Consider the following 15,804-nt stretch of genomic DNA (forward strand, 5'->3'; position numbering starts at 1 on the left):
AGGAGCACAGCTTCAAGGCCAGCCTGACCCTGTTCCAAAAAAACAGTAAAACAGGGCTGGGGGCGTAGCTCAAAGGACAAATGTCTCAAAGAGAGAGAAACCGGAGACAGAGAGGGAGGGAAAAAAGAAGAGAAAAACAAATGGCAAGTGCTGCTAGGAGATTCCAAAAAAGAGAGGACGCATCCGCTGGGTTCAAACACGAGAGTAGATTCACTGCAGTGGTGGGATGGGAGCTGATGTGAAACAGAAGGGATAAAAAAAAAGAGACAGTGGAGATTAGATAAGGCTTAAGATGCCTCAAGGGGGTTGGGCACTACATAGCTCATCCCTATAATTCCAGTCCTTGGGAGGCTGAGACAGGAGAGTCACTGGTTCAAGGCCAGCCTCAGCAACTTAATGAGACCCTAGGTAACTTAGCAAGACCCTATTCTAAAATAAAAATGGCTAGGGGTGAAAGTCAGAGGGAGAATGCTCCTGGATTCAATCCCTAGTACAAAATAAGAAAAACTGAGAGAGGGGGAGGGTGGAAGAAATCGGCTGCACCAGAGAAGCGCTTTTCTGGGTGAAAGGAGCTTCAGGCCATCGAGATGCTAAAGGAAGGACCCAGGAGAAGGCAAAGGCAGCGGAAAGGCCTGGCTTCAGCCAGCCAGCCTGGCACAGCCCCTCCCCCAACAAGAAAGAGCAGTGCAGAGAAGTGTGAGGCAGACGGGGAGTGGGAAGGGCAGCGCTGCACCACAGGCTGGGCCTCATCGCTGCAGCCCGAGGTAGACCCAAGCCAGGACGCCGCACCAGGACCTGAGCCAAGACGCCACGGCTCGGGTGAGAGAGGATGGTCCGGGACGAATGCTGGGCCACAGGCAGCCGAGGTGGGGGCCACACCCTCCATGACAGATGAACAAATGAGGCCCTTCTCTGCTTTTGTCCATAACAGCCCCATGAGGCGGTGCCACAGCTCAAGGTTTAAGAGGGCACAGGTGCCCAGGCGGCAGAGCTGAACCTGGGCTGGCAGGTGCAGAGCCACAGTCTTGTCCCCAACCTCGGTGGGCTCTTTGTGTTACTCCCCCAGGCTGACAGAGTGACGCCAAGCAGACACCCTCAAATGCCTTGAGAGGGAGGAAGGAGAGACAGCCCAGTAAAGGGCTGACCCCTAGGCCCTGACTAGCTAACACCTGAATAATCCACCCAGCAGGCATCGTGGCCATCTCTTCCTCTTCCATACCGTCTTGGGAGGTGGTCTTTCCTGGACGGCCTATCCACCTCCTTCCTTCCTCCCCATCCCTCTTTCCTTAGCCTGTTCTTTGTCATCATTTCTATCCCATCTTTCTGTTTTTCTCACCAATTACCCTCTTCTTCTATTCTGTGGGATGGGAGGAACTTTCCAGATGCTTTAGTGCTGGGTGGTGACAGTCCGAGCTCCCCGGTCAAGGCCCAGGAACCCACCCCACGCCCAGCTGCAGGGAACCGCGCTCCAGGCAGCCCATCCTTGCAGGCCCAGCGCCACCGAGCCTGCTCCTGACCCCCAAGACGACCTGCCTGCATCTTGTATTCCTGGAACACCCTCCACACTCCTCTTCACCCACTCAAACCCGACCCTCTCCCCAGGGGGCCTGCTGGACCTCCAGGGAGTCCACATGGGTTTTCCCCAAGTCTGAGGGACTCGCTAAGTTGCTGAGGCTGTCCTCGATCCTATGATCCTCCTGTCTCAGGCTCCCAAGTACTGGGATTACAGGCATGTGCCACCATGCCTGGCTGTTACTTTACTTCTTATTATGTTTGAGACTTATTTCCCCCTCCAGTCCTAACAACAAAGGGGATGATTTTCAATTTCCTAGGATCAGCGGCTTTGATAGAAATGAAGCTTCCCACATAGGCAACCTCTGCCTCTGGCCCATGTAGAAATAATCCACCAACAGTTGCTTAGAGCTCATATAAACTCGGTTTGGACTTCTCCCTGATTGCCATCCCTCTGCACACTTCTCTGGGCCTCAACATTTTTCGCTTATCTCCAACAGACCAAAATAGGGAGCCCTTGTCAGAGAGGGTCTGGCATGAGGACAGAGGCTGTGCGCCGCCTTCCAGCCTGGCCGCGCTGGCGGGGCTGCAGTACATCTGTAAAGCGCCCACCTGGCTGGAGGTTCTCATCCTGAAACCTCGCCCCCTTTCAGGGTTGTGTGAGGAGCAGCCAGTCTGACCTACATCCCAGACCTTGTAAACTGCACAGACATGCCGGAGTTTTATTAATGGTATGTTCAGTGATGAATCACCGTCCACAAAAATGCACCCAGTTCTGGGAACAAAATCCACTCGCATCCCTGACTATTGTTCTGGACAGGGCTGCCCGACAGCTCCTCTCCCCACTTCCAGACACATGAGCTGTTGAGCTTGAAAGGATCCACAGGAAAACTGGATAACCTCTCCCCGCTCCAGGCACTGGCCACCCAGACACCAGCCACTCTGGCACTGCGGGTCCTGGTGACTTACAGAAGGCTTGCAGCCTTGGCACCAGTAGCTGGCTACTATGACGACGGGTAACAGACCCCTCTGAAATGAGTGCTATCCCCTAAAACAGATCTGCCCGGCACCCCCAGCATGGCAGAAAGCAGCATTTCTGCACGTGGAAAGGAGAGTCAGATTCTGTGGTCACCACCCCATCTCCCCAGATCCACTAATCACAGCTGCTGCAGCCACCACGATCACCCTGCCCCTCACACATGCTCACAGCGGTCCTGTCCCTGCTCGGGACTCAGCGGTCAGGGATGGGAAATAAGGCTTGGGCCCGAGGCAATAAGTGACTCACATCTCACCTGGGGTCCCACCCATCAGAGGAGCCCTCAACACCTCCCTCCCAGAAGACCCCCAGCACACCCGTGCCCATCCAAACTCACTAAGAAAGGACAAACAGGAGAGTGTGCCTTTGCTTGCCAACTGAAGCCTGCTTGCAAGCTACATTTCCCTGCGAGAAGGCCAGACGCAATCAGTTAGTTGTACACCACTCACCAGCAGATTGTTAAGTTATAAGATATAAAAAACACGTGGACAGAGGAGGGACCTGATAAAGGTTGGAGGCCATGCTTCATGGAAGTTGAAGGCCAAACCTACCGATGCCCTGCCATCATTGCACACTGTGTGTGTGTGTGTGTGTGTGTGTGTGTGTGTGTGCGCGCACTTTTTCCACTTACATTCTTTCAAATATTTGAAAATTATTTACTAGAGCCTATTGTGTATCAGGCCCTGCCCTGTAACTCTGAAATGAAAGGGGACTTCAGATGTGCCTCACTGCTGGAGTGTTCCACCTGGCAGGGCGCTGCAGCCTCAGACTAATAAGAACCAGCGGGTCATGGGTGAGGGGCGCCCGTGCGCAGCGGGGGAGGTCTGAGGGCGCACCTAGCATGACTGCACCCTTCAAAGACGGGCGAAGAAATGGAATATGCACACACAGAGCTTATTCAGGGTTTTAACAATCATCTCCATGCCACCCTTGGGGGTGACACCAGCTACATATAAAGGAAGAAGTCAGGCTGACCTGGGCCTCACAGCTCTCCAGAGGCCCTACCTTGATTCAGAGACCATCCTTTCAAGAACCTCCAGTGCTTAAAATGGGGGAAACTGCTCTCACCCAAGATGGAATCTTTACCCTTCATCTCAGCAATTAAGCATCTGGGAATTTATCATAAGGAAATAAACAGATATAAGCACAAATGTTTATTTTTTCTGCAAGTATATATATTACATCATTATCCGTATTTTTTATTAGCAACTACTTAAACATCCAATGGTTCTTTCATGCATGCATGCCTCTAATGAATATTTATTAGATATCAAGCATGGAACAAATTAAACATTAAAGGAGAGAGATCACTTACCCTGTGGAACCTGGGCACAATAGTTACATGAATTACATGCCCAGACTCGGTTACCATGCTCTCATGTGCCCTGAGATGATGTGCCTTGAGAATATTTAATGACTTGGGAAAGTATGGTAATTCACACCTAAAAACAACTTACTGGCAGCTGGGTATGGTGATGCATGCTTGTAATCCCATTACTTGGGAGGCTGAGACAGGAGGATCACAGGTTCGAAGTCAGCCATACCAACTTAATGAGGCTCTCAGCAACTTAGAGAGACCCTGTTTTCATATCAAAAATAAAAACAGGGTGGAGGTATAGCCAAGAGGTAGAAGTCCCATGGGTTTCATCCCCAGTAAACAACAAAAAATATATATATACATATATGTATATGTGTGTATGTATATATTTACTGGTAGTGTCATATGGACATAGCATTATTTGAACTGTTTTCTCTCTCAATTCTCCTTTTCCCCCCTCCTCTTCCCTGTCCCTCAATCCCCTTCTGTTATTTCACTGATCTCTTTGTTTATCTGAAGTCCCCATTCTTTCCTATTTTCTCTAGTTTTTGCATATGAGAGAAAATATTCAACCTATGTCTTTCTGAGATCAGACTGACTGATCTCGTTTACCATAATATTCTCCAGTTCCATCCATTTTCCTGCAAATGGCATACTTTTGTTCTTTATGGCTGGGTAAAATTCCATTGTGTATATATACCACATTTTCTTTATCCATTCATTTGTTAATGGACACCTAGGCTGGTTTCAAAATCTGGCTATTGTGAATTTGCTGCTATAAACATGGGTTTGCATGTATAGTCATGGCTCTAGAAATAATCCATGTTACTCCTTATAGTATTCTGGCTTTAATTCTTTGGGGAAGACACGAAGGCGTGGTTAGCTGGGTCACGGTGGCCCCACCTCCACACCGAGCTTCACAGTGGCTGTACTAATGTCTAATCCTACCGACGGTGTATGAGCTCCTGGGGGTGAGGGGGCAACCCAGGGTGGGATCTGGAGGGAAGCACACCAGGTGCTGTGTTCATGGGTATCTGCATTCCCCTAGACCTCCCTACGATGTGTGATTACAATGCACCAATAAAAGTACAAAAAATTATTGACTGGATATTCTCTATGTGCCACACACTGTTCAAATAGGCTCTGCAGCCACACCAACGAAGAAAGAAAGAAAGAAAGAAAGAAAGAAAGAAAGAAAGAAAGAAAGAAAGAAAGAAAGAAAGAGTCTTTTCCTGCTCAGAGCAGTGGACAAGCTGCTCAAGACTTTGGAGTCTGTCATGAGTGACTGGGGGACTAAATAAAGGATGTTTGGTGCAAAAGAGTCACATGACCCAACCCTCATTTTTTTAAAATCTCTCCTTGCTCTGTGGCTAATCACACAAACCCGTCACTAGTCTGCTGTTTCACCCACCTGGTGGCCTCTACCTGGTTCTAACAGCTTATGTAACTGGCGGCTGCTGACTTCATCATAGGAGTTGGCTGAGACTGGAAAGACAATTTGAATGCAAAAAGACTGATACCTTCACTAGTTTTTCTAAGACCCTAAGGAGAACATGATCATCAGGGTGGGAAGAGAAATATCTGTGGAGGTAAGACAAAAAATTCATTGATAATTAGTTATCTCAGCTGTAGAAAACATGCTCAGGACACACAGTGATGCTTAATGAAAGAGCTCTGATCCCAAAGGGAACATTGAAACTCATAACCTAATTTTTTAGCTCTTTTGTTAAAAAAAATTCAGCATATGCAAAAATATAAAAAGCACTATAGGTACCATCCCCATATTTCCACAGTGAAGCTTCAATTAATGATCTACCCTAATCCATCTATACACTGACCTATATGCCTATCCCTCATCCTGGATTATTTTGAAGCAAATTCTAGATATCATATAATTGCAACTATAAATATTTCAGTATAGATCTTGGAAAGATACAAATTCTTACTAATCCCATTGTGTCCCAGGATTTTATACAAATACATATATATATATAATCACTTGTTAAAACTTAAGCAATAAACATACTGCTCAGTTAATGTAGGAATCCTACATATAGAATGTTGGGACATATGAGTTAAACATAACCACAATACTATTATCAGAGTTTAAAATGAGTTTTAATATCAAAAATCCAGTTACTGTCCAATTTTCCCCAATTAATATATACACATACACATTTATGTGTATATATACATATATACATATATATAGTGTGTGGAACATATATATGTAATATATATACATATATATATAGAGAGAGAGTGCGTGCGTGTGTGTGTGTGTGTGTGTGTGTGTGTGTGTGTGAGAGAGAGAGAGAGATACTGGGGATTGTAGGGATTGAACCAGTGGAATTCTACCTCTGAGCTACACCTTCAACCCTATTTTATTTTTTACTTTGAAACAAGAGCTCACTAAATTGCTGAGAGTCTTGTTAAGTTGCTGAGACTAGCCTTAAGCCTGTGATCCTCCGTCTCAGCCTCCCAAGTATTGGAATTACAGGTATCTGCTACCATGCCCAGCTCAAATATTTATTTGCAATGCACTTATTTGAATCCGTATTCTGTTAGAGCCCTTGGTTAGCATATGTCTCAAATCCATCTCTCTCTCTCTCTCTCTCTCTCTCTCTCTCTCTCTCTCTCTCTCTCTCATGATCCTCCTGCCTCAGTCTCCTGTGTAGCTGGGTCTACAGATGTGCACTACCATGCCCAGCCTCAAATATCTTTTCATCCAAGATTTCCTTCCTCCTTTCTTTTTATTTGCAATTTATTTGTTGGAGAAACTGTCATTTTCCCTGATCTGGATTTTGTTAGTTGCATCCCTATAATGAGGCTTAAGATTCAATGTAACTTAATGTTTCCTATTCTTTCTCCCTCATTTCAGAGTAAACCCTAGAAACACTTCCCCTCTCCCCACACACACACTCCTCTTCCCAACCCCAAAGACTCTAAATGCCTTTGTAAAGAAGTAGATGCTGACTAAGATTCTGCAAATGACCTGCAGACGTGCACCCAGCCATGCTAAATAGAAAGCCAGGTTTCAGCTGGGCATGGTGGTGCGCACCAATAATTCCAGTACTTGAGTGACTGAATCAGGAGAATCGCAGGTTCAAAGCCAGCCTTAGCAACTTAGAACTTGTTTCAAAATAAAAAATAAAAGCAGGCTGTGGGTGGAACCCAGGAGTAGAATGCCCTTGGGTTCAATCCCCATCACAGAAAAAGGAGGAGGAGAAGGGGGAAGAAGAGGAGGAGAAGGAGGAAGAAGAGGAAGAAGAGGAAGAAAAAGAGGAAGAGGAGGAAGAGCAGCAGCAGCCAAGCATGATGGCACACCTTGTAATCCCAGTACTCGGGAGGCTGAGACAGGAGGATTACAGGCTCATGGCTAGCCTCATCTACTTTATGAGGTCCTCTTAAACTTATTGAGACTCTGTTTCAAAATAAAGAAGACAAAATAGGGCTGGAGGTATAGCCTGGAGGAAGAATGCCACTGGGTTCAATTCCTAGTACCACAAATAATTAATTAATTAATTAATTAATTAAAATAGGTCTGGGAGCCGAGCGTGGTAGCACATGCTTGTAATCCCAGCATTTGGGAGGCTGAGACCAGATGATCATGGTTCGGGAACAGCCTCAGCTACTTAGTGAGGCCCCTTGTAACTCAGTGAGACCCGGTTTCAAAATAAAGAATGAAAAATAGGGCAGGGGGTGTAGCTCGGAGGTCGAATGCCCCTAGACCTGAAAAAAAAAAAAAAAAGGAAAAAAGAAAAGACCTGCAAAAAAAAAAAAAAAAGAAAAGAAAAGAAAAGAAAAAATAGGTCTGGGAGTATAACTCAGAAGTACAAGGCTCCTGGGAGTATAGCTCAGAAGTAGAAAGTATTGGGTTCAACACCCAATACCAGAAGAAGAAGGAGGAGGAGGAGGGGGAGGGGAGGAGGCGCAGCAGCAGCAGCAGCAGCAGCAGCAGCAGCAGCAGCAGCAGTTGGGCATGGTGGTGCACACTTGTAGACTAAGACAGGAGGATCGCAGGTTCATGGACAGCCTGAGCAATTTAGTGAGGCCTTCTGCAACTTCGTGAGACCTGTTTCCAAAATTTTAAAAATAAAATAGGGCTGGAGGTATATCTCAGAGGTAGAAGGCCCCTGGTTTCAATCCCCAGCACTCCAAGAAAAGGAAAGAAAAAAAAGAAAAGAAAAGAAAAGAAAAGAAAAGAAAAGAAAAGAAAAGAGAAAGAAAGCAAGTAAGCCAGTTTTCAGCGAGGAGCAGTCCTAAGCCAGCCAGCAGCAGCAGGAGTATACATGGAGACGAGGTGTGGCGGTGGCCAGCAGCAGTGGCTGCCCTCCATCTGCAGAAAAGAAAGTTCCCAAACGTTCAGAAGTCTCATCATTAGAAAGAAATATCCCATGAGAAGAAAGGAGAGTGGGGGAGGGCATTCCTGAGTGGGCCTCAGCATGTTAATCAGTTTTAAAGCTGCTACCAGCAAGAACTAGCAAGGGAGGGTGAAAGCGGTCCTGTTGCTTTCCAGAGGGATTCAGTTTGGGCTCTGAGGACAAACACCACAGGCACACAGTGTCACCCTGGAGGGACTTACCAGAGCAGACCCATTTAAAGCAGAGCCCTGTGGCAGGTGGCTGCACAGAAGGGCGGGCGCCCCTCGCCCCACCCCGCCGCACAGGAGCTTGGGCTCTGATGGCTTTCTAATAATGGGACACAGTTGGCTACAGGCTTTGGAGTAAAAAAAAAAAGGACTTGACCTTAAGTCCCAGCTCTTGCACTTAGACAACCCATCTGACCGCACCATGCCTCAGTTTCCTCATCTGTTAGCTGAGGATTCCTCATCCATCCACCTGCTAGAGTTGTTGTGGGGACAGATGAAGTTTCACAGGGAGGTTTACCATGAATCCCCAGAACACCCATTACATGGAAGTCCCGTTCCCCACAAGACACACTGCCAGTTTGTTTCAAGCCAGACCTTTGCAGGGAGCCGTGACAGCACCTGCTAGATGTCTGGCCAGGTTACCGACGCGGTCTGTGGCCATGCATGAAACAAAGCCAACTGACCCATAAAGGGTTCAATCCCATGATCCCGGTCTCAATAGCAAGGCTCCAACCAACTGAGCTAATTACAGTGGAGTCAAATTAACTCTGCTTCTGCAGAGACACTCTTAGCAGTTCATACAACATTCTTCAAGAGTGTTATTCTAAGATGCTACGACACAACACACTTGCCAAGCTTACTAATGATCTCAGCTTTTAAAAATCTTAATGTAATGTAACAAACAGATGTGTCCCTTAAGAGGATTAAGGTGGAAATTCATTAGTGCAATAATACCAGTGGATTTGTGTTCTAAAACTAACACCCATCCATCAACTTCATGCACGCTCTATCTTAGTATTGCTCAGCTTGTAGGGACAACATGGAAAACTGGGAAACCAGGTTTCTCACCTTCAAGGAAGATATCTGTGAACAGAGGAGACAGACACCCCACAAACTGACAGCCTGACATACCTGGCTTGTAACCACGCTGCTCAGACTCTAGTGTGCACAGGGACCAATAGGGCATCTTGACAAAATGCATGTTCTCATTCAGCAGGTCAGGGAAGGCCTGAAAGTGTACGGTTCTAACAGTAGCCCAGGGGAGCTGCACCAGCCTATGCATGGTATAGCGAGGATCTAGTCACCACTGCAGCAGGCTCTTTTACAGATGGGATAGCTGAGGCAGCAAAGTAACCACCGAGACAAAGGTAGAAAGGAACAGGATGCTCAAGGCTAACCCAGCAGGAGGACATCTGCTAAAAGGTGGACAGGTTTCCTAGAAGAAGAACTTTTTTTTTTTTTTTTTTTTTAGTAGAAGGAGAACTTTTGTGTATGTGGCGGGGGGGGGGGGTCTGAGGATGGAACCGAGAGGCATTCGACCTCCGAGCTACATCCCCTGCCCAATTTTTTATTCTTTATTTTGAAACAGGGTCTCGCTGAGTTGTGGAGGGCCTTACTTAGTAGCTGAGGCTGTCCACAAGCCATGATCCTCCAGTCTCAGCCTTCCAAATGCTGGGATTACAAGCATGAGCCACCACGCCCGGCTCTAGAGGGAAAATATTTAAGACACAAAAGTGGAATTATTAAGAAGCTAGACCCAAAATCTGAGCATGGTGGCACATGCCTGTAATCCCAGTACTGGGGAGGCTGAGATATAAAGATTGCAGGTTCATGGCCAGCCTCAGCAACCTGGTGAGGCCCTCCACAACTTAGTGAGATCCTGTTTCCAACAACCTAGTGAGACTGTTTCAAAAATGTTTGGGGGGCCAGGTGTGGTGGTACACGCTCATAATCCCCGCACTTGGGAGGCAGAGACAGGAGGATCATGCAGGTTCAAAGCCAGTCTCACTCGCTTAAGAGACCCTGTTTCCAAATAAAAATATAAAATAGGACTGGGAGTGTAGCCCAGAGGTAGAAGGGTTTCCAGGAACCTCTGTAACAGCAAATAAATAATAAATAAATAAATAAATAAATAAATAAATAAATAAATAAATAAATAAAGCTACGGGTATAGTTCAGAAGTAGAATGCCCCTTATTGAATCTCTAGCACCAAAATATAAAAAATAAATATAAGTTAGATCCACTGTCAGATACCAGTTGTGGAACTTCAAACTTGTGTGACCAAATGACTTCCATCCAGTTTTGGTCTCTCCTGAGATGCACCAGTACCAAGCACCAGTACCTGACCCGGGAATGGTCACAGGCTGGGTAAGGTGATACATGTCTAAAGCAGTCCCTGGCTCAGGCAATTACCCAGAACATGGTAGGTATTATAATGCTACTCTGTCCAGCCCACAGCAGGCAATGAAATACTTCCTGATTTAAATTACTGAGTCGCCAAGTGCTGTGTGCATGTCTGTCACCATCAGCATGACTTACATTATGATGTGAGACTAGAATGCACCAATAAACGTATACTAAAATTAATTTGTCCCAAAATTAGATAAATTACTAAGTCATTACAAATTACTATACCATAATTACCATTTTGACATGTATGCTAGTCATCACCTTTTTTATAAAAGTATTATACAATTCCAGTTTTGTTCATGAAAGGGGACAAAATATAATCCTTAGATCCTTAAATTCCTTTAGCAATCATTTCAAAACACATTTATGCTTTAAACTTTCTGATACTATTCATTCTACTACAGAGTATTTTCTAAATTAGAAGTCCTCTGACATACAACTTTTTCTTAAAACCATTAAGCCAGAAATATGCACCTAATTATGCATCCTTTGAAGACAAAAGCAAAAGGCCTCACTAACTCCAGCCAAAACATAACCACCAAAATGAACATCTGCCCTGTCATGACAATTTTTGTTACCAAACTAATGATTTATTTAGTCATCTTGCCTAGGACTACTATGAAAATCTGGGGGTTTTTTTCTAATTGTCAGTTTAAAAAGAAAAAAAAAGATAAAGTATAATAAGAACAACATATTGTTTTTGTCCAAGACAAAATGAATAAATGAATAGCTTCTAATGGAGTCAGCAGACATAAGTGAAATTAATATATCATTAGTTCAGATGTCTAGACTCAAGTTTCAGTTAGAAGGCCTTAGAGATTATCCTGTTTTCAAAGGACCCCAGGACAGGAGAATCCCTAGTCCCGTTTTAAAAATTAGAACCCCTTTTTTGGTGAGGAGGGACTTCTCAGGACTGTGCATGTGAAAACTCACCTAGTTGCACACTTCTGCCCTAAACATGTGTCTGTGTGTGTGATCTACTTCAATCAGAAGTTACTCCCCCAGAGACTTGCAGGAGCAGGACGGTTGAAAACACTGAGATGGGAGAGTGGTAAAGTTCTATGTTCTTTTCATCTCCCAAAGTGCCCACCACAATGGACTCCCTGTCTTGCCAAGGCTAGACTTAGTGGACTTGAGAGAAGGGTCCCTGCGGCCCAGCAAGGCCTGCAGGGGGGTGGCAGGCAGCGCACTCTCTCGCCATATGCTAACTCACAGCAAGGCTGGTAAGAGACCGAGGATTCTGCAAGCACTTACTCATGCTGCTAACATTCACCTGCCCCCAGGCCAAGGGTGCTTGGCACACAAAAATGATTGTGACTGGCTCAAGGTACTGGATCAAGAGACCCAGAAGGTACAGTTTCTGCCAAAAGGCCTCACTGTCAAAGACCCTGGAGGTACAGTTTCTGATTCAAGGAGCAGGAGCACTGAGGTCTCCAATCACAAGTGCCTGGCTAGACTCTGAGCTCCCTGCCCCTAGCAGAGAAACTAAGTTCTTTAATTGTCCTCTGCCTTAGTCTCTACTTCTCTAAAATTGAGGTAATAAAATTCCCTACTTTGTGAAGCTGTGTGGGATTAAATGAGACCCTGCATTGAGAACCCCAGTGGTGCACACACTTATGCCAAGTGCTCAAAACTCACTAGCTCCATCATCCAATATTAAGATTCTGGCTAGAAATTAACCACCAACTTAGAGATACGTCTGTGCACCTAGGCACATAAATTCTCTGAATTCTGCTTTACAGAGCTCTGATTCATAGAATCAGCTACTTGCTCTGCTCTTAAATGGGAAAACAATGCCAGATGTGTGAATATACTGCCGGGGTTTTTGTGCAAAAGACTTCAAGACTGAGGCTGGCTGACCCTCGAGGCAAGGAATTAGAGTCTCTGTAGAACATCCTCTGGTTCTGTTTGCTCCACAAAGGACACCTTAGAAAGTTCTGTGCGCCAGTGCAACTGCTGTACTGTGGCTTCTAGTTGGGGAGGGGGAGGGGGGTGCACCAGGATTTCCTCCTACCACACCAGGAACATGGATGGAGCCTATAGGCCTCTTCCATGGAAACATAAAAACATACTTCAGCTCACAGCTTAAAAGGTCAACCCATGTATATAGGGTTTGAAATCCAAGGAAACCACTTCAAGGTCACAGGGCCACAATTATGAGTCTTCTGTGGTTTCAACAAAAGATCACTGTAATCAGAGACTGTAATGAATGGAATAATCAAGATGTGGAAGAAGCTCTTTGAAAACTTTTAACTGAATTTACTGAGAAGAACCAAAGAATTCCTAAGTGATACCGATAAGCTGAATCCTAGTAGATCATTCTGTCCCTCTGACTCCACACCAAGTGTGCGTTTATGGCCTGAAAGATTTCCGCGGACAGTGCCTAGAGTCACCCTTCACCGTGGAGAGAGAACGAGGCGGAAGTGCCCATTGCTCTTTCCTGGAAACCGGCCACTGCTTAGGGAAGGGGCCAGATGTTAACAGCGGGACAACCTCACTGCCCACGTCCAGAGGTTTCCACACGCAGCCTCCCCTTGTGCTTTCAGAGCAGGCGAACATTATATATAAAATCTGAAGCATGTTTTAAATTCAACCTTGCTCTTCGTGGCATCCGGGGTTACTTAGCTCTTCCGCGGATTTGCCAGTGTTGGTCCTCAAGAAGCAAACCATCCCCAAGTTTTGATATGAACCCTAGACGGAAAATACACCCAGGAGGCCATTCTTCAAGGTGCGGGCGATCTGCTGAAGCGGGAGGAAGGGTTTTCCCGGGGAACTAAACGATTAGCTTTCAATGCCCCGCTCCGACAACAATCACTTTGCAAGACGCCTGTCCTCCTCCAAAGGGTTAAAAAGAAGAAGAGGAATGAAAGAAAACTCTCTAACGGGTGGACTGAGAAGCCATTCTTCCCGGGGACACTCCTGCGGGGCTCGGGCCGGGGCTTTGTGCGCACCGCCCCCTCCCACGGGGACGCGCCTCCAGCTCCCAAGGCCACCTGCTCCTCAGAAGGCAGGGGGGGCGCAGCGAGCCCGAGGGGCGGGGGGCGGCTTTGTGGCGGGGTCGAGAGGCGCCCGCAGCCCCGGAGGCCGCAGAGAGGTCGGTCCCGGGCGCAGCTCGCGCTCTCCCCTCCCGCACCCGCCCGGCCCGGCGGGCGGCCACCCCGCCCACCCCGCAGCTAACGGCGCGGCCCGGAGCCCTCGCGTCCCGCCGCGGCCGTCACCGCACCTGCTCGGCCGCCCGCCCGGGGTCCCGCAGCCCTCCACCCGAGGCGAGGCGCCCGCCCCGGAGCCCGCCCGCGGGGCCAACCTTGTGCGGCGCCCGCAGCAGCCGGTGGACGCCGGCCAGCTGGGTGCCGAGCGCCAGGTCCTCGCGGAACGTGAACAGCGGCGGCCGGCTGGGCTCGGGGAAGTTGGTGCTGTTGAAAGGGTCCGTGTCGTCCAGGAACTGCACCCGGCAAGCCAGCGTGGCCATGGCGCATCCCTGCCGCGGGCGCGCGGGCCCGGGGTCGGCCGCGCCGCGGGTCGGGGCGCAGGGGCGCCGCGCAGGAGGCCGACGCCGCCGCTCGGGCTCCGGGCTCGCAGGCTCCGGCGCGCCCGCGGCAGCCCGGCTCCGGCCGCGGGGGCGGGGCGGGGCGGGGCCGGCGCCCCTCCCCCTCCCCCCGCCCCCGCCGCGCCCCGCCCCCGCGCCGCCGACCTGCGCGCCCGCGGCCCCGGACCGCGCCGGGCAGCCTGGCGGACCCCGCGGCCGGACGCCCCCGGCCCTCGCTGCGCGCGCCCCTTGAGTCCCCGAGGTGGGGACCCACAGCCGCCCTCCGGCCTCTTCCCCACGGGGGAGGCCGCACCCTCGCCAGATGAAGGCGGCGGCGGCCGGACTCCTGCCGCCCAGATTCGGGAAAGCCCAGCGGGGTCCTGGGAAGCGGGCGGCGGGCTCCCCTCTGCAGGAGGGCTGGGTGGCGCGGAGGAGCAGGGGAGGTTTCTTTGGGGAGAAGGAGCCGAAGAGCCAGGTAGCTCTTCTCAAAAGACAAGCTTAGGGGGCGCCTGGAGAGACCCCGAGCCTGGCCCGGGGACGGTGCCCGGCGGATGCCGATGGACCCTCGGCCTCTCCAGGGCCTCTCTCCCCATTTAGGCTCCGGAAAGCCCTAACTGGACCTTCTGGGGCCGCGGGGAAAGAGGCTCTTCCTGCGAGGTCTCCGGATTGCGGAGGGGCGGCGGAGAACCGGGGATCCCCTCGCAACCCGGGAATTTAGCGGGAAGCCTCCTCCCGGATGCAGCAGGGACTCGGCGCTGCCTCCCTCCGCTCTGCTCCTTACTCACGGGCGACCCCCCTCGTTTCCAAAGAGAAGTTCTGGCTTTCTCCATTCCCAGACCACAGCCATGGTCCATGTTTCTGAACCCTTTTCTAGGAGGTCTTGATAATACCCAATACCTGGGTCCGTGAGCAGGCTCCAGGAGAAACCCGAGTCCCATACCTAACAGCCCCTCTCCCATCTTTAGCTTTTCCCGCTCCGCGGCCTCTCCCCGCCGCACGTGCACAGTTCTGCCTGGTCTTAAAATAGTAATAATGCCAGGACTCCCCTGCCCCTCCAGCAGAGCTTCCAGCTCTCAGCTGGTTAGCCCCTTAGCGTTTGGGTGAGTCCTCCAGACGGGCGCTTCCTCTCCTCATGGCCAGAATGCCAACCCGCAAGGCCTGTCCTCTCACACCAGCCTCCTAGGCTCACACTTCCATGGTCACTCCCTCCTCCCTGTTTCTCAGGTTTGTCCCAACTTGGATCCCAGCCCATCTCTCGGGCCTCAGCCCCAGCTGTCCTTCAGGCCCCTGTCCCCGCTGCCAACAGCCTGCTGACAGTGGGGCCACTCTGAGTTTTCTCCCCAAAGCCTCTCAGAGTAGCTCAGTGGGGCTCCTGCCTCCCCTCACGCTGCTGCAGACTCTGCCACTTGCTGTCACCCGTGAGTTAGGCAGTAAAGAATATAATCTCTCCAGCAAGTACTGAGGAAGTTTGACAAGCACGAACTTCTGCCCCCTCACCACCTGCATCTGCCAGGGCTTGGAGATGACCGGGTCCTATATTTCTTCTGCTCAAAGCTCTGTCTCTAGCAGGCATGATAGAACACTCCTGTAATCCCAGTACATGGAAGGCTGAGGCCTGAGGAAGATCACA

The 15,804-nt window shown here is 49.2% G+C and overlaps 1 protein-coding gene across 5 annotated transcripts in view; it reads right to left on the reverse strand.

The window, feature by feature from the left end:
• Positions 1-14,117, reverse strand: part of FHOD3 (formin homology 2 domain containing 3) — a gene marked incomplete at both ends in the record, with an annotated part of 515,230 nt that extends 501,113 nt beyond the window's left edge. For all 5 annotated transcript variants that reach the window (XM_080714776.1, XM_080714775.1, XM_080714774.1 and 2 more), the window contains one exon: positions 13,953-14,117. In XM_080714776.1, coding sequence (XP_080570902.1) covers positions 13,953-14,117 — 165 coding nt within the window. The remainder of the gene's footprint in view (positions 1-13,952) is intronic.
• Between the last annotated feature and the right edge of the window lie 1,687 nt (positions 14,118-15,804).

The sequence above is a fragment of the Muscardinus avellanarius genome (genome assembly GCF_963383645.1).
Source record: "Muscardinus avellanarius genome assembly, chromosome: 17".
NCBI lineage: Eukaryota > Metazoa > Chordata > Mammalia > Rodentia > Gliridae > Muscardinus > Muscardinus avellanarius.